Source organism: Ursus americanus, chromosome 4 (assembly GCF_024610735.1).
Source record: "Ursus americanus isolate L20-20 chromosome 4, mUrsAme1.1.p, whole genome shotgun sequence".
Lineage (NCBI taxonomy): Eukaryota > Metazoa > Chordata > Mammalia > Carnivora > Ursidae > Ursus > Ursus americanus.
The window spans coordinates 88,345,598-88,364,801 of record NC_142130.1 but is presented as its reverse complement, the minus strand read 5'-3'; the positions used below and the strand labels follow the sequence as shown (position 1 = coordinate 88,364,801).

The 19,204-nt window shown below is 40.2% G+C and overlaps 1 protein-coding gene across 3 annotated transcripts in view; it reads left to right on the top strand.

Annotated features, from left to right (window-relative positions):
- The window catches only part of GART (phosphoribosylglycinamide formyltransferase, phosphoribosylglycinamide synthetase, phosphoribosylaminoimidazole synthetase), a 30,092-nt gene extending 11,114 nt beyond the window's left edge, over positions 1-18,978 (top strand). For all 3 annotated transcript variants that reach the window (XM_045785547.2, XM_045785548.2, XM_087861770.1), the window contains exons 8-22: positions 87-174; positions 394-479; positions 668-836; positions 3,251-3,482; positions 5,526-5,620; positions 6,008-6,117; positions 7,154-7,352; positions 8,734-8,985; positions 9,230-9,382; positions 13,134-13,340; positions 14,398-14,535; positions 16,023-16,153; positions 16,432-16,573; positions 17,577-17,692; positions 17,785-18,978. In XM_045785547.2, the coding sequence (XP_045641503.2) occupies positions 87-174; positions 394-479; positions 668-836; positions 3,251-3,482; positions 5,526-5,620; positions 6,008-6,117; positions 7,154-7,352; positions 8,734-8,985; positions 9,230-9,382; positions 13,134-13,340; positions 14,398-14,535; positions 16,023-16,153; positions 16,432-16,573; positions 17,577-17,692; positions 17,785-17,976 (2,310 nt within the window). In that variant the 3' untranslated portion in view covers positions 17,977-18,978. The remainder of the gene's footprint in view (positions 1-86; positions 175-393; positions 480-667; positions 837-3,250; positions 3,483-5,525; positions 5,621-6,007; positions 6,118-7,153; positions 7,353-8,733; positions 8,986-9,229; positions 9,383-13,133; positions 13,341-14,397; positions 14,536-16,022; positions 16,154-16,431; positions 16,574-17,576; positions 17,693-17,784) is intronic.
- Positions 18,979-19,204: the final 226 nt, after the last annotated feature.

Sequence of the window (19,204 nt, the reverse complement as noted above, 5' to 3'; positions counted from 1 at the left end):
TATGGTACTGCTTACAAGATGGTTGTTTGGGTTTTTTTTTTTTTTAAATACCCGGTTACATTTAAATGTTTCTGTATGTTCCCCAGGTTTCTAAGGATTTGTTACTGAAAATAAAAAATACCATTCTTCAAAGGACAGTGGATGGCATGCAGCAGGAGGGAATGCCGTACACAGGTGAGCGCATTGATGTCATTGTGGACATTATTCATAGAGTGACTTTACACCTTGACAAAACTTCCCCAGTTTCTCTTTTTTCACCAGCTTTTAACTGACCGTTGTTGTAACTTTTGCCATGGTTAGGGCAGAACCTCGAGTATTTGTGACTTATATTCTAATTTTCAGTCACAATACAATGTTTCATTATATTTTGTTTCTGTTTCTGTTTCAATGAAGGTGTTCTCTATGCTGGTATAATGCTGACCAAGGATGGCCCAAAAGTTCTGGAGTTTAATTGCCGTTTCGGTGATCCAGAGTGCCAAGTGGGTAATAGTTAAAGATAATATAAAGCATTACTTTGTAGATGTGTGTTTTTTAATCTCAGCATTTGTCAGCCTCAAAATAATTACCTTTAAGGAATATATGCAAGTTCTGCTGGTATCTCAGTAAATACGCTCTCTAGAGAGAACTAAGATTTCTCTCAGTTGCCATGTTGATTATGTTTTTCCAGGTGATCCTCCCACTTCTTAAAAGTGATCTTTATGAAGTGATTCAGTCTACCTTGGATGGCCTGCTCTGCACATCTCTGCCTGTTTGGCTTGAAAACCGCACTGCCATAACTGTTGTGATGGCAAGTAAAGGCTATCCAGGAGATTACACCAAGGGTGTGGAGATAACAGGTGAATGAATATCTGAGAACAAAAGTTGGAATTACAGTGTGACAAGTGACCAGCATTACAGTAGACCTTCCTCCCATGCTATGCTCTGTTCCTTTTAGAGGTGTAAGGCCATCAGAAACCTTTCAGGGGTTTTTTAACCATGTTGGATGAGGGTGTGCAAATACCCAAAATTACGGTATTTAAAGAACTGCCATCCATTTTCCTTCCTGCGCAAGGAAGACCTATATGGGCCTAGCCAAGTTTCCAGAGTATCACTCAGTGTGCCTTTCTCTTCCATCCTCCAAGAGCCATGAAAATAAAGGGAACTCATAAGAGTCAGAGCACCATTAGTAGAAACTGCATCAGATAAATTTCAGAGGCATGATCACAACTAGACACCCCACCTCCTGGTTGCAGCATACCCCATAGTCACTTGGATGACAGAATTAAAACAGTTTTAAAACTATAGCCTTCTCTTATTTCTTTTCATAAGAAGTGAGGCATCTCTTGTTAAATGATGTTAAATAAAACAGTGTCTTAAAATGCCAAATAAGTTCTAGTGCCATAAGTCCAAAGGCAGACCTTCAAGATCCCCAGCAGGTTACAGTTTGGCCTCCTTCAGGACCCCAACAGTGTGTTTTTTTCAAACACCCTAGTTCCTGCCTTACCCAGATGGTAAGTCCATTGCCCTGTGAATCCCAGTCGTGGCACCTGTGCAGTTAGGAATTGATTGCCATTTTTTTTTTAAGATTTTATATATTTATTTGAGAGACAGTGTGTGTGCACACGCACACTTGCATATAAGGTGAGCAGGGGGAGGGAAAGGGAGAGAATCTCAAGCAAACTCTACACAGTGTGGAGCCAGATGCAGGGCTTGATTTCACAGACCCTGAGACCATGACCTTAGCCAAAATCAGGAGTGGGATGCTCAACCAACAGAGCTACCCAGGCGCTCCTGATTGCCTTTTAAAATGAACAAAGAGAAGGGATAGAATCACAACCACTTATATTGGTGAAATTTCCCTAAGATTGAGGTGATAAGTGTAATAGTCATTTCTGAGACAGCAATATTAGGTATTCCCAATACCAGTAGGTACTTGGGTACATATGACTGATGCCCCTGTGTTATAAAAACATCTAGGGAAGACCTGTGTTAACAAATTACCAACTGTGATGCTAAAAGAGAAGTGGTGGCCAAAAAAGACAAAAAACATATGAGTGGGGTGTTGTTGTTTTGTTTTGTTTTTGCCTATGTTGGTCACTTGAGAATGTAGGAAATGTGGTCTAATGATATTTTAAGTGTAAAATTATGTATGAAAGCATAATTCAAAAGAAAATTAAGCTAGGGATTTTAGATTGGGTTTTAAAGATTTTATAATTGTTATATTAGGTGAAAGATTAAGAATATATTTTGCGCTACAGCTCTATTGGTTATTTAAAGAAGAAAGAAAGAAATTTGTATGGCTGTGATAAAAAAGAAATTCCTTTACTCACAAGCAAAAGATGTGATCAAGTATAGGTTTTATTCATTGATGTTTAGGGATTTTTCTTTTCTTTTCTCCTCTTTTAAGTTTTAGTTTTTAACGTCCTGTCAGGAGAGAATAACTGCAGCTGACCCTTGAACAACATGGGTTTGAACTGCACGGGTGCATTTATACATGGATTTTTGTAGAGTACAGTACTGTAAATGTATTTTTTCTTTCTTTTGACTTTGTTAATAACATTTTCTCTAGTTTACTTTAAGAATATAGTATATAATATATAAAACACAGAATACACATTAATCAATTGTCTATATTATTGGTAGGGCTTCTATTCATCAGTAGGCTCTTAGTAGTTAAGTTTTGAGGAGTCAGAAGTTATACATGGATTTTGGACTGTGAAGGGGGGTCGGTACCCCTAACCCCGGCATTGTTTAAGTGTCAACTGTACATTTAAGTCTTAAACTTTTTGGGTTTAGGTTCTTTTTTTTTCTCCCCCATTGAAACAATAGTTCTTACATGAGGTTATAACACAGGTTAATGATAATGCAGCTACCACCCTAGAGCAGACTGTTCTTAAGAGAGATGGTCTATTTGTTATCTGTTGCTTTATTCCTTCCTGATAGGATTCTTGTGAAGATTCATTTAAGTGAAATAAAAGTCTTAAAAAAACTTGGGACCCCCTGGGCGGCTCAGTCGGTTGAGCATCTGCCTTTGGCTCAGGTCATGATCTCAGGGTCCTGGAATCAAGGCCCACATTGGGCTCCCTGTTCAGCAGGGAGTCTGCTTCTCCCTCAGCCTCTGCCTCTGCTCCTCCCCCACTTGTGCACTCTCTCTCTGTCCCTCAAATAAATAAAATCTTTAAAGAAAATAAGCTTTAAAAAAACTTATGGAAATTATAAACCACTTCAGAAGTGTAGACTGTTGTTATTATGTAAATGTGCTCTCTTACAGGGTTTCCTGAGGCTCAGGCTTTAGGACTGGAGGTGTTCCACGCAGGCACTGTGCCGAAAGATGGCAAAGTGGTGACTAACGGGGGTAGAGTCCTTACAGTAACAGCCATCCGGGAAAATCTTAACGTGGCCCTTGAAGAAGCCAAGAAAGGACTAGCCGCTATAAAATTTGAGGGAGCCATTTACAGGAAGGACATTGGCTATCGTGCCATAGCTTTTCTCCAGCAGCCCAGGTAAATTTCTTACTGAAGTGGTTCGGGCACAGCTTCAGAACTGATGTAAATGGCTATATAAAAAATTCTAGTAACCGTATACTAAGCCATTCTGTAGTCTTTTCTCTCTATGGGACTGATCTGATTTTGATTTGCATGTAGTTTGAATCAAAACTAGTTAGAACAATATTCAAATGGGGGCACCTGGGTGGCTCAGTTGTTAAGCATTTGCCTTAGGCTCAGGTGATGATCTCCAGGTCCTGAGATTGAGCCCCGCATCAGGTTTCCTGCTCAGCAAGGAGTCTGCTTCTCTCTCTCCCTCTGCCCCTCCCCACGGCTCGTTCTCTCTTTCTCTCTCTCTCTAATAAATAAAATCTTTAAAAAAAAAAAATTCAAATGAAATGGGAAAAGCTTTGTGGTAGCTGTTTGTATTTGAAAAATTGAGTAAAATCACAGTGATAGTAAGGACTTTTTCACCTTGTGTATTTTAAATATATACAATCATTTGTCAGTTATTCATCAATAAAGATGGGGAAAGATGGTTTATTCCTTGAGTTATCATATATTTAAATATTACTGTTGTATTTTTATCTTAGTTCCTAGTTTTGTCAAAGAATTCAAGATGAAAATATTGGCCATCTACCTTTGCAAATTAATTTGATTATACTGTAAATTTTGGCAGTCTCACTTTGTTACTGTGTTTATATTTATTACTGAAATGTATTTTTTGATCCCTTATTAATTTGTTAGCATGTATAACTCTTCCTTTGTAAAACCAATAAACTATTCATTGCAAATGTGGGTGTTGATTTCTTAAGTATATATCACAGTTACTGTTATTCATTGAGTTTGTCTATGAGAAGTAAATATGTTTTAGGACAAAATGAGAAATTTTTAGCAACTTAATTAAACTTAATCGTTTTAACTAATAGACAAATATTTAAAGTTTAAATGCTGGAAATTTTTTAGGATTAAGAACATTAAAATACCATGCTAAAAGTTTTATTTTTCACTTTAAAATAACTAGATCCCATTGAAATGACCAATTGCAAGGGACTGTGACCTTAATACTAATCTGAGTTCGTAAAATTAAAGATGAAGAAAATGAGAGGCCACAATACCAGCTGCTACCTGAGGAAGGTTTTTTTTAAATCAGTAGAACTGGGGCGCCTAGGTGGCTCAGTCGTTAAGCGTCTGCCTTCAGCTCAGGTCGTGATCCCAGGGTCCTGGGATCAAACCCCACATCGGGCTCCCTGCTCAGTAAGCCTGCTTCTCCCTCTGCCTGCTGCTACCCCTGCTTGTGCTTGCTCTTGCTCCATCAAATAAATAAATAAAATCTTTTTAAAATAAATAGAACTTTGTTTCCTTTCTGAGCATGACCCCAGACTGCTAACTTCATTGGAGTTAGTTGCCAAATCCCTCAACTCTTTGTAGCCTGACCCCTTGTTTCTAATAAAATTTCACATATTTCTTCATGTATCACTACATCCCAGTAGGCCAAAGTACTCATGTTTGTAAGGCAAGGCTACTGAATTCCCAGTGCTATTCATGAACTTTAGATGCACCGCTTCAACATGTTGGCCGTATTTAGAAGAGAATAATGCACTGAGTATCGTTATCTGCTTTTGCTTTTTCCAATATGTTTTTATCTTGTTTCTTGCTGTCTTCAGCTATAAGGAGACTTAATTCTCTACTGCATTAAGAGCCCAGTTTCATTATTTAGGGATTTCTTTGTAGAATGGGTATAATCCTAATTTTCACTTTTTTTACTCCCATTTTGGCATTCCTTTCCTTTGCATACCAAAATTAAACAGTGAAATGTTGTGGCAAAATACCAGTATATCTAGCTACCTGTGAGAAATAAGTAAGGGAAGTAGTACTCAATAGTGATACAATTGAATCAACTGAGGAAGTATTTAAACATTCAGTTTTCAGTTAAATCAAAATCTATGGATGGGGCCTGGCACATTCGTATATATAAAAGTCTCTTCTGTTTTAAATGAAATCTTTAAATTAATTTTCCCTGGCATTTAGGTGATGTGTTTATTTTGTTTAATTCTTTAGGGGCCTGACTTACAAGGAATCTGGGGTAGACATTGCAGCTGGAAATATGCTGGTCAAGAAAATTAAACCTTTAGCAAAAGCTACCTCCAGACCAGGTAAGTCAGAGCCTGTCCTTTGCTAGTTTAACTTTGACAGACATTGTGAATTGATTTGCACTTTGTAGTTTACTGAGGAAAATGTTCCAAATTAATGCCAGGTTGCTGTTAAGTCTTGCCCTATTTAAGCCAAACCCATGGTCTTCTCCTTTCTTGTCTCTAATATTAAGGAAAGCATTCTTATCCATGATCTTAAACTCAAAAAGGTATGTCTGCCCCTTTTGTATATAATTATTTTCTTGATCAGTTCTTTGAGCACGTTCTCCCATTCTCCCCCATTCTCAGGAAAGGCATCTCTTACTGTAACCATGCTTATGAAGAAATGGCTTGTATATCCATGTTTAATCCTTTTAAAATGCAGCAGGTAATTAATTTCCTCCCCATTAGGCTGTGATGTTGATCTTGGAGGTTTTGCTGGTCTTTTTGATTTGAAAGCAGCTGGTTTCAAAGATCCTCTTCTGGCAAGTGGAACAGATGGTGTTGGAACTAAACTGAAGGTAATTAGATACCTATGTGATTGATTAAAGGCCTTTTGTGACTGATGGAAGAGAATTTACCATATATCAAATATATATTTTTCCCTTCTTGACGTATATGCACTGAAGAGAACCATATCAAATAACCATAAAATATGGCTAAAATATCTACGTATTTCTAAAAACACAATGTTGTTGAAACTATATCTGGATGGAAGGGTTATTGGAGGGGATTAAATGTGATACCTTTGGGGGCACCTGGGTGGCTCAGTTGGTTAAGTGTAGAACTCTTGATTTTGGCTCAGGTCATGATCTCAGGGTCGTGGGATCCAGCCCTGTGTTGGGCTCCATGCTCAACAGAGAGTCTGCTTGAGATTCTCTCCCTCTGCCCCTCCCCCCACTCCCACACTTGCACTTTCTCTCTTCCTCTCTAAAATAAATAAAACTTCTTTTGGGGGCGCCTAGGTGGCGCAGTTGTTAAGCGTCTGCCTTCGGCTCAGGGTGTGATCCCGGCGTTCTGGGATCAAGCCCCACATCAGGCTCCTCTGCTGGGAGCCTGCTTCTTCCTCTCCCACTCCCCCTGCTTGTGCTCCCTCTCTCGCTGGCTGTCTCTGTCTCTATCTCTGTCAAATAAATAAATAAATAAATAAATAAATAAATAAAGACTTCTTTTAAAAAGTGGGGGGATACTTCTGGGGGCGTCTAGGTGGCTCAGTCTAGGTGGCTTAAGCATCTGCCTTCAGCTTAGGTCATGATTCTGGAGTTCCCAGATGGAGTCCCATGTCTGGCTCCCAGCTCAGTGGGGAGTCTGTTTCTCCCCCTCTCCCACTCATGCATGCTCTCTCTCTCTCAAATAAATAAAATCTTTTTTTAAAAAAATTAAAAATGGGGTACTTTTGGATCAAGTGGCTTATCAGAATTTAATATTTTATCTTTAGGTGCTTGGAGCAGCTAGCCAAATAGCAATAATATTTATTAGCCTCCATTGATAAACTGACAAGGTGTAATTTGGAGCTTATTCTTTTATGTGGACGTTTTATGTATTGTGCTTCTTTAGATTGCCCAGCAGTGTAATAAACATGATACCATTGGTCAAGATTTGGTTGCAATGTGTGTCAATGACATTCTGGCCCAAGGGGCAGAGCCCCTTTTCTTCCTCGATTACTTTTCCTGTGGAAAACTTGACCTGAATACAACTGAAGCCGTTGTCGCTGGAATCGCCAGAGCTTGTGGAAAAGCTGGATGTGCTCTCCTTGGTATGACCTTCCATTTTAATCACATGTCCTTCCTCTTACTGTATTTTAGCTCTATGTATAAAGGTGACGAGTACTAATAAAGCTAAGAAGAAAAGCTATAGATTACATGATGAGGTAAATAAAATATTGATAACATTACCTGAAGAAAACTTAGATCCTGGTGCTCTCAAGCCCCTCCACAAGGGTTACTCCTAAACTGTGAGCCAGGCCTTACCTTTCTTCCTGATCTTTGTTTACCATTTCCATCCCCATCTTTCTCAAGGTCCTCATGGACAGACACGGTTAGGGGTTATTTCCTCCTTACTGGCCTGCAGCAGCAATAGATGATTCCTTACATTCTCAGGCTTAAGCATTATTTTCCAGCAGAAGTAACACGAAGAATAAAATGTACCTAAGATTTACAGAAATATTGCTTAAATATGTATGGGAACTTTGAGCAAAATGAATTGTAGGTTGACCAAGCAATGAAACTACCTCTTTTATATTAACCATTTCTACGGACACACTGTCCCAAAAGTCAAAATGACCCTTTCAGCCATCTTTTAGAACAGTTTATAATTTGGAGTCTGCCTGCCTAGACCCTGTTTTTACATATGACCACAAAAGTGAACTATGCCGTACCTTTTAGGCCAGGGCATTTGGATTTAAGCAGACCTGATCAAATCACTTCTCTAAGCCTGTACCATTCCATCTGGAATATAGAGTGATTATAAAGATCAAATATAAATGAAAGCATTTCTAAAATTAAACTGCTGTAGAAATGACATTGTATTCAACCAAGCATTTGTTCTTTGAAGATAATGCTGTTTGGGGGCTACACTTCTCCTTTGTGGAAATTAGTACTGTTTCCCTTGAAATCACACGTGGTTGAATGTTCTGTTAGGCAGCTAATAGAGTACATTTTTCTTAACACCTGCAGAGTATAGCCACGTGTTTAATTGTTCATAATAAGAGTAGGGGCGCTATGGGGCGCCTGGGTGGCATAGCGGTTGGGCGTCTGCCTTCAGCTCAGGGCGTGATCCCGGCGTTGTGGGATCGAGCCCCACATCAGGCTCCTCCGCTATGAGCCTGCTTCTTCCTCTCCCACTCTCTCTGCTTGTGTTCCCCTCTCTCGCTGGCTGTCTCTATCTCTGTTAAATAAATAAATAAAATCTTTAAAAAAAAAAAAAAAAAAAAGAGTAGGGGCGCCTGGCCGGCTCAGTCAGAAGACCATGCAACTCTTGATCTTGGGGTTGTGAGTTCAAGCCCCGTGTTGGGTGTAGAAATTACAAACATGCATACACAAAGAAACTTGGAAAAGACAGTACCTGGTGTCAGTTCTTCCTAGACAGGTTTATAAATATTATGTGATTTTTTGGCTCTCGTTTTATTACCCTGCCAGGAGGTGAAACTGCAGAGATGCCGGACATGTATTCTCCGGGAGAATATGACCTAGCCGGTTTTGCCGTTGGTGCCATGGAGCGGGATCAGAAACTCCCTCACCTGGAAAGAATCACTGAAGGGGATGTTGTTATTGGAATAGCTTCATCTGGTCTTCACAGCAATGGATTTAGCCTTGTAAGGAAAATTGTAGCAAAATCTTCTCTCCAGTACTCGTCTCCAGCACCTGAAGGCTGTGGTGACCAGACCTTAGGTAAACACCCTCACATTTAAATTTTCCTGCTTGGAAATAATATGAGCAACCACTTAATAGGTTTAGTCTTTCATTAATTAAAATGGAATGAATTACCTTATCCTATAATTACACTGCTTGGACATTATCATAGAACTGGCCTGTCTACAGGGTCAAATCATTCTCTGTTTCAGAATTGTTGTTTTCATATGCTTTGGTTTTACATTCATAAGCTAAGTTTTTGTCTTATCTCTCCAATACGCAGGGGACTTACTTCTCACTCCAACCAGAATTTACAGCCATTCACTGCTACCTGTCCTACGTTCAGGACATGTCAAGGCCTTTGCCCATATTACTGGTGGAGGATTGCTAGAAAACATTCCCAGAGTCCTTCCTCAGAAGTTTGGGGTGGATTTAGGTAAGATTGCTAAAAGGAACTTTTGTTCAGAAAACCACTTGGAGGAAAAATGCATTATGGAAAAAAACTATGGGTAGTTAGTGCACTTGTAATTATATATATGGGGAAAAAAACTTTTTTTTTTTTTTAAGATTTTATTTATTTGACAAAGAGACAGCAAGAGAGGGAACACAAGCAGGGGGAGTGGGAGAGGTAGAAGGCTTCCCACCGAGCAGGGAGCCCAACTCGGGGCTCAATCCCAGGACCCTGGGATCATGACCCAAGCCGAAGACAGATGCTTAATGACTGAGCCACCCAGGCATTCCTATATGGAAAATTCTTAATTGTTGGGGTTTCTCAGAAAAAATAAGACTGACCTTTCTACCTCTTTTTGCTTTATTAGCTAGCTTTATAAGGCATAAAATCCTCTCATGTAATTGACTTGTATAGATGAAATGCTGTGGGGGGGTATGAGAGGTTGGTAATCTCAAGCTCTATCAAGATGGAACCAGGAACATGCCAGGAAGGGAAATGGTAGCCTGTGCAATGGATAAAGGGGACCCAAACCAAGGCATAGAAGGGAGACAAATTTGAGAATCACTTTGTGCTTAGAAGGAAAAAGAAGTCCCAAGTTTCTCGTTAAGCAAGTGAATGGATGGTAACATCCATAACATAGGAGGAAGAGTAGATTTGGAGTAGGAAGTGGGAATAGTTTTGTTTTTTCTTTTCAAATATTTACTTATCTATTTATTTTTAAAGACTTACTTACTTATTTAAGAGCAAGAGTGTAGGAGGAAGAGCAGAGGGAGAGCTCAAGCAGACTCCCCAATGAGCCCAGAGCCTGACGTGGGGCTCAATCCCAGGACCCTGAGATCATGACCTGAACCAAAATCAAGAGTTGGATGCTTAACTGACTGAGCCACCCAGGCGCCCCTCTTTATTTATTTTAGAGGAGTGAGGGAAGTGCAAGTGCTCTCAAGGCAGGGGAGGGGCAAAAGGAGAAAGAGAATCTCAAGCGGACGCCGCACTTAATGCGAAGCCCACCTTGGGGCTTAATCTCACAACCCTGAGATCAAGGTCTGAGCTGAAATCAAGAGTCAGACACTCAACCACCTGAGCCATCCAGGTGCCCCTGGAATAGTGTTTTAAATCTTCAGTGTGTTTATTGTAAGGTGTCTGAGAGCAGAAGTTGCTATCAGGCTGAAGTTAGGTTTGGTGTTCATATGCAGATAGTAATAGTTATAGCCAAGAGAGTAGGGGGACTACAGATTGTTCCTCAGTGGTCTGTCTATTTTAAAGGTTGACAGTGGTAAAATTACTGGAAAAGAACAGTCAAAAGCGGGGAGTGAACCATGTAAAAGTATCGTGAACTGCAAGGGTTTGAACATGATACTGGTCAGCAGTGTCAGGTACAGCAAAGAGATCTAGGATGAGAACTAGAAAGAAGCCAGTATGATTCAGTCAGCTCAAAAAGCATTTCAGTGAGTATAGATCCCACCCGACACATGATTGTGGGGGGAATGGGTGGCAGAGATCTAGGGACGTGAATGGAGGCTGCTATTTGAAGAAACTTATTGGTAAAAGGGAAGGGGGAATCGTTACTTATATTCATAGCAAAATGAGCAAGAGGGTTTTCCCTCCCTGTTTTTACAGGGTAAAGAGACAGAGGAAGTGCTCCAACTATCATGGTCAACTAATAGACATTGGTTTGAGGGAATGGAAACTAAAGAAGTTCATATAAAGTAGCCCCTTTTCCCCATGAAGTAAGAAGGGCTTAGTGAGATGAGCAGACCAGGAATGAGGGCTTGAGGAAAGGAGTAAATAATAAAGTACACTAGGTCAGAAACAAGAATGAGACAATAAGCAGCCCTGAAGATGAAGGTGAAGCTGGTTGTGTGGTTTTTCTCCCAAAGTACAAACACGAACCAAAAAAAAAAAAAAAATTGATTGAGTTGATCCAGTCAGACTGGCCAAGTGGAGGGTCACTCGTGAGGGGAAGCAGCTGTGGGTGCACGTGAGTAGATTTGCTGAGCCGGCAGTAGAGTCAGAGAGTATGTGAAGCTGAGCAAGAACCCGAAGAGTCAGAACTAGGTTGTGATGTCGAGGTGATATCACCATATTCCCAACAGCCATTGTAGTTGAGTCACACAAATGTCTGTGTCCCAGTAAAAAGGAAAGTCAGGCCCTTACATCAGCCTCTGAAGTTTCTTCTAGGAATCATACTCCAACAACAGATTTAGGTAAGGCGTTTTCAACATTAAAGTTGCAACTGCTTATATTATATTCCGGACATATCTGATCATTTGTAGAAACTAGGCTCTTAGCCTGTAAGGATTTATTTGTTTTTTTGTTTGCTTACAAACAAATACTTTGTAAATCATTTTGCTAAAATGAGATCATAGTTTGGTAATCTATTTGTTCTGCCATTTACTATATCGTCGATATCCAGCTGTCACAATAGCATCATTTTTGAGATGAGTATTCCATTTCTTTATGCATATACCACTGTTTGGTTTTATGTTGCTGTTGACTTTTGACTATTGCTACAACAATGAACATCATAGTAGTAAATCTTTGGAGCTCAGCTTTTAAGAGTGGACATTCCCAACTTGTAGAAATGGAATTAAATCCGATAGAGAAGGTTCATAGACATGCAATGCTCTTTAAAAATTGTATCAACTCTAGAGCGTTGAAGAACTGACTGTCCAGGGCGCCTGGCTGGCTCAGATAGTAGAGCATGCGACTCTTTATCTTGAGGTCTTGAGTTCGTTCAAGCCTCATGTTGAGGGCTTACTTTAAAAAATAAATAAAAATAAAGAACTGATTATCCAGCAGATACACCAAATTAATAAGGGGAACTGATCGTTAACCCTGTTATTTAATAAAAAGCTAAATCCATAATGGCTTCCCTTTCTTAGGAGCATCATAAATAAATACTTAACTTAGTATAGTTTGGCAAGTCAGATCCCAAAACTATAGATTCCCAAGAACTATCCAAATTTAAATTGTATGTGTGTTGTGTTTATGGCTTTACTTAAAAATTTTTATGAGAGATTTTTGTTGTATTATAATAGACCTAAATCTAAATTTTAAAGTAAATATGGAAAGGGGTACCTGGGTGGCTCAGTCAGTTAAGCGTTCAACGCTTGATTTCAGCTCAGGTTGTGATATCAGGGTCCTAGGATTGAGCCTTGTATTGGGCTCCACGCTCAGCCGGAAGTCTGCTTGTCCCTCTGCCTGCCCCCGCATGTGTGCTTGCACACCTGCTCGCTCACACTCTCTCTCAAATAAATAAAATATTTTTAAAAAATAAAAATAAATATGGAGAGACAAAAGGATATTAACCTTTTATATAGCGTAACTATTTTTAAATAGTGGATACATTTCTTGTAAATCTGTAACATAAGCCACCTAGTTTTGCATCATACATAGGGTGCATTTTGGTCATTGTTAAGACACAGCTTAACATTCACAAACCTTTATTGGAATTCGGCTGGTGACACAATTAATCCATTAAGGGATTTCTAAGAATTTAGTTAATGCAGCAGAAAACCTCACTTAATTGTAAATACTGGCCAAGTGTGTCAGCAAAAATGTTCTTGATATCTGAGGTACAAATGGATCCCACCCCACAATTGGGAAAGGCCAGTTTATAGTTCTGCCCTATATAAAATAGCAGTGCTGCTTGTAATTTCCACAGCTTTGTATATATGCATACATTATATTTTGTGTGAGGCAATACGTTAATCAGACAACTCTTGCCTGTTTTCAGATGCCCAGACCTGGAGGGTCCCCAGGATCTTCTCGTGGTTACAGCAGGAAGGACACCTCTCTGAGGAAGAGATGGCCAGAACATTTAACTGTGGGATTGGGGCTGCCCTCGTGGTATCAAAGGATCTGACAGAGCAGATTCTGAGGGATATTAAGCAGCACAAGGAAGAAGCCTGGGTGATCGGCAACGTGGTTGCATGTCCCGAAGGTAATCACTCCTTGATTAGTTGTTCTTAGGTATATAACCTGAAATACAACTCTACCCTGCCTCTGAATCTGTGCCCACCTTTTGGTCTCGCCCTTGCTATGGCAGCTGCATTTACACAGCTGCAACATGACAACACCAGGCTGGTAACACCACATTTCTCTTCATTTCTGCCTTAGGGCTCTGACACCTCTGTGTAGTAGTCACTGCACAACTACTGCCCACAGGACAACCCTTAACCAGTGGGGTGAATAAATACCCATTTTAGGGATAGAAGAAGGGAGCAGTTCTGAGGCGGAGTCTTCATGGTTCTTTTGAGGGTCCCAGTGGAATCAAGCCCCAGTTGCCCACAGTGGTGACCAGTTTAATAACACACTCCTATATTGGCTGTCCATATCACTTTTCCCAGATCCTCCCTCTGATTTCCTGGAATCACTTCCCAGAGTAATCTTCTCACAGGCAAGACGTTATCTCGGGCTCTATTTTGTGATTCAGTTAAACTCAGGGAATAGTGAAGCGAGCACCCTGACAAGTGCTGTGTATACTCAGGACTGTGTTAGAAGTACTAGAAATTAGCAGAGTGGCAGAAAACCCACTCCGATTAGCTAAGAGATGCCAGGGCTTACCGATTATGTCTGTGTCTGCCTTTCTTCCTTTATTATGTAGGTTTTATTTCAAGCAGGTTCTCCAAATACCAGAAGGATGTCTTGAGCCCATATCCTTGAGCTCACATTGCAATAGGAAAGAAAGGCCCTCTCTTCCTCAACATCCTGTATCGAATCTTTGAGTGGCCTCACTTGGGTCACGTGCCTCCCCTGAGGCCTGAGATAGTGGCATGCTGTGGCTTTTAGTTGAAGTAGGTAATTATATGTATTCTCTTTCAGGAAGTTTTTATGAGTGAGTAACATGAAGTAATACAAGTCTGTTCTTCATTTTAGTCCTTGCATGTCTTATTTTCAGAATGAAGTATTCTCAAGTTTTCATAAAATATTTTCTTTCCATTATTACTGTTAATTCACAGTTGTTCCATTCTTATTTATTGGGTGTTTTTGAATTGAAGGTTCTCCTCGTGTGAAAGTCAAGAATCTGATAGAAACCATGCAAATAAATAGATCAGTATTGGAGAATGGCACCCTGAAAAATCATTTCTCTGTCCAACCAAAAAAGGCAAGAGTGGCTGTCTTAATATCTGGAACAGGTAAGATATGCCTTCCTCTTTACTATGGGGCTGTAGAAATGCTCTTTCCAGGTTCCTGGGTGGCTCAGTTGGTTAAACATCAGCCTTTGGTCCAGGTGCTCCTGGGATCAAGTCCTGCATCGGGCTGGGCTCCCTCCCTGCTCAGTGGGGAGTTTGCTTCTCCCTCTGCCTCTCCCCCCGCTTGTGGTTGAGTGCAGGCTCTCTCTCTCAAAAATAAATTAAGTAATTAATTAATTTAAAAAAGAAATGCTTCCCCCCCCCCCGCAAAAAAAAAAAAAAAAAAACCTCCTTCTGATTGTGAGGAAGCTGTCAGTAGAGCAGGGCATGGGATCATTAAGGACTATTTGTTATTCTGTGTCCTCAGTCTTTCTACTTTTCTCGGGCTTTTGAGACACCTAAAGGAAGAGTAGAGGGTATCAGGAAGATGGTTGAAGAAAGAGAAACTGGAAAAGATGGAAAATCCAACTTTTGCATCATAGCTTTCTAGTTAAAAAGTCTTAAAACAGCTGACTTTTTTTTTTAATTGGTAATAAGAATATGAAATTTATTATTGACTTATGGATAGAGGGGTAAAATAATAAGAGTGTCGTATTCTCTCAGATGAAGATAGCATGTTTTTCCCTCTGTTGTAAGTAACATTGCCATGAACATCTTTGTAAATAAACAGTACATTTCTAGGTATCTGCATATCTAATTATTTCTTTAGGATACATTCCTGAAAATTTAATTGCTTTCCAAGTACATTTTAAGGTTTCAGTATACTTTAGGCCCAAGTTGATGGTAAAGCAAAGAAACCGTTGTAAGGGTCACAGTGGTTTCTTCTTAGGAAGGTTGATTTTTGAGGGCATCTGGCTAACTCAGTTGGTAGAGCATGTGGCTTTTGATCTCAAGGTTGTAAGTTGAAGCCCCACGTTGGGCTAAGAGATTGCTTAAAAAAATTAAATCTTTAAAAAAAGATTTTTCTTGTTTAATTAAGCAGCTTATTCCTCACCAGTCAGTTTTTAAATTGTGTTACACTCTTTCTCTTTCTGTGCTCAATCATAAGATACTGTTTTGCAGGAGCAATTACATATCCTAGAACCGAGAGTGCCTACGTTTTCATAAGCTATTAATCCATTATCCCAGGAGAAAGGGAGTTTAAAAGCCTCACATATTTTGCCAGTCTTTTCTAAGACATTTCTTCAGAAATCTTGACCATTCGCTATACAAAATGGAACATACCTTTATTAAGAAATTGGAGCTTCCTGGGGCGCCTGGGTGGCACAGCGGTTAAGCGTCTGCCTTCGGCTCAGGGCGTGATCCCGGCGTTATGGGATCGAGCCCCACATCAGGCTCTTCCGCTGTGAGCCTGCTTCTTCCTCTCCCACTCCCCCTGCTTGTGTTCCCTCTCTCGCTGGCTGTCTCTATCTCTGTCAAATAAATAAATAAAACCTTTAAAAAAAAAAAAAAGAAATTGGAGCTTCCTTGTGTGTTTCTCTCTCTTTCAGGATCAAACCTACAAGCTCTCATAGACAGTACTAGGGAGCCAAGTAGCTGTGCACACATTGTTGTTGTTATCTCCAACAAAGCCGCAGTGGCTGGCTTAGATAAAGCGGAAAGAGCTGGAATTCCCACCAGAGTGAGTTACTTTGAAAAGTGTCTTTCTTGCAGACTGTATTTAAACTCATAACCTGCCCTCCCCACCCCCTGACAAGACCTCCATCTGTAAGGGCAAGTTGTTGTTTGAATTTCTGGATTGGGGTGTGTATTGGGCTTGCCTTTCTACTTCATCCTCCCCATTCCTTAATTCTTTATATCAGGTGTGTCTTCATGAGAAAGAAGGGAAGTATGGTCTATGTACAGGTTGAGTTTTAAATCGTTTTTGGTAAAAGTTGTGCTTATCTTTTTCTGTTACAGGTAATTAATCATAAATTATATAAAAGTCGTGTAGAATTTGACACTGCCATTGACCAAGTCCTTGAAGAGTACTCCACAGACATAGTCTGTCTTGCAGGATTCATGAGAATTTTATCTGGCCCCTTTGTCAGGAAATGGGATGGTAAGCAAAAACTGTGTGACACCACATTGAGAAATCTACTGAATGCAAATTACAGGGTCATTAGCTTCCCAAACAATCCCAATGGTGAAATATTTACTGGCCCGTTTTAACACAGGTCATAATTTAATTTCCTTTGCCTCGGCTCAGAGAATGACCCAATGATCATTTTATCCTGTGCTTTTTATCAGTTTTCTCTGGCCTGCTGTATTAATCACTTTTTCTAATATAGCTTAGGTTACTCACATTACTGATATTTCATCTTCTGAATAGATATTCAGTAGAGACATTTTTACTTGTGTAGAAGCAAAAGAAAGTGATTCCCTATATCCAAAATGAAGAGTCCGTCCTCTCTTTTGGAAGTGTAGACCGCCACACATGGCAAGGAAGGCATTGTTCCTGGAAAACACACCTTGTGTTATTGCCCTTTCCACTAAAGTTTTGACTGCATCCTATTGCCCTTTTTGTGCACCTGTTTGGACAATAAATGTATTCCCTCTCCAAAGGGTTTGTGTTGTCTTAAGTGAATGTGGTTAGACAGAATCCTTGTGGTGTAATGTAAAACTGGCAATGCCTGTGGTGCCATAAGGTGCACACAACTAACCAGTCTAGCATCTGGCTGGTGGATGTGCCACTTCGTGCTTAGAAGTCAGGCACATATAGACACCATGCAGGAATCTATCTTTCTAATAGTACGTGCCAGTGACAGGCCGAATTTTCTTCAAGATCTCTATGATCAAGAGTTGACCCCCCCATCCAACTTTCAGTCACTGCAGACACCTGTGCGTGTCTTCAGTTGTGCAAGGCAGGAGCTTGCTGCCGCCAGGGCCTCATGGATGAAAACCTTTATTTCCCTTTATTCCATTTCTGCCTTTTACAAAGAAACACCCATCCCAGAGAAATCGTGCTACTCCTGACTACTGATTCTAGACAGGAAAACATATGTCCTTTGGTAGAGTACATAGGATTTTTAAATTCTGACCACTGTGTTTTTATTAATTTCCAGGGAAGATGCTCAATATCCACCCATCCTTGCTCCCTTCTTTTAAGGGTTCAAATGCCCACGAGCAAGCCCTAGAAGCTGGGGTCACAGTCACTGGGTGTACTGTGCACTTTGTAGCTGTAAGTATGTCTTTTTCTACCAAAATATTATTAGTGTCTATATGTAAATTATACTAGCTAGAAATAATGTTCAAAACTTCTTCCTTCTGCAGGAAGATGTAGATGCTGGACAAATTATTTTACAAGAATCTGTTCCAGTGAAGAGAGGTGACACTGTTGCAACTCTGTCTGAAAGAGTGAAATTAGCAGAGCACAGAATATTTCCCGCAGCCCTCCAGCTGGTAGCCAGTGGAGCTGTACGACTTGGACAAAATGGCAAAATTCATTGGGTCACAGAGGAGTGAAGCCTCCGAACCCGGGAATAGAGCCAGTTCGGAAAGAAGTCTGGTGATTTGGATGGTGACTTTCATCATGGACTCAGCCGAGAAGAGCAAATGCTAAAAAAGAGGTCTTCACCCTCACCTCTGGCTGTTTTGTTTAAGGAACAGAGATTCGTTAAAAACAAGACCGGTACAGCATGTCTAGGACCCACGTGTGTCGCCTCCACTGGTCTTTAAGGGTTTACCTGTTCTGGGCCTTCTTGTTCATAATCAAGTTGGTCATTCAGAATTCCTTTCACTTTCAGGCAGACAAGATACCAAAACTCTTAGTCGTCTTCTTCTGAATGATACTGCCTCCATTTTTTATAGTTTATATGTGCTCTTACTAGAGCACATTGAAGAGTTAACCCACAAGGCTACTAAGTTAATATCTCTCCCCTATATTATCTCTCTGTACTGGTTTGAATTGAGACTTCTCTACTCTAATTATCCTGATCATAATTTAGTGTCATAAAATTTGTGTGTAGTTCCCATTTCTGAGGGATAGTGTACTTTGTGCTTTGAAATATCATTAAACATCCCTCTAATTATTGTCAGTTTCTATACTACCCAGATTTTAGCTTCATTGTTATTCTTTGGGTTATCAACATCCATACTTCTATAAATATTAGAGGTTAAAGGGAAAGGTTTGGTGGCGTCTAGATTCAAACCTATGACTGAGGCATGTTACTCATCCTCTGTGTCTCTGTGTCCCCACCTACTAATGTAGGCAAGTGGTTGTTTTGATAATTAAAGTAATACGTGCTTGGCCCAGAGTAGGCACTCAAAGGTCAGCATTTATTTCTTAGCTCGTCCCAGTTATGAAAGCTCTTGTAATTCACTGTTCTTTCAACAAATATATCTCAAGCATAAAATTGAGAATGGTGATAAATAGAATATTGAAAGTGTGGTAGGTACTGTTTGGGAGGAGTGAGGGCAAATGGAGGGCAATCTACCCAGACTACTAAAGAGTATAATGGCACTGCATGTGTTTTTCCACTCTGACCATTCATTTCTGAACTAGATATGCAATTCTGAAACTGGGAGGTCTAGATTGCCCTACTAGGCACATGTACGTGACCCCAAGCTTGGTACCACTTTTCTCCCGTAGCGGAGCGAACAAGGAATGGCCAACCAGCCCAAACGCAGCCAGCTATCCCTAGACTACTGGGCAGCCTTCAAGCTCTGCCTGCCCATCAGGAGTGTCCCTTAC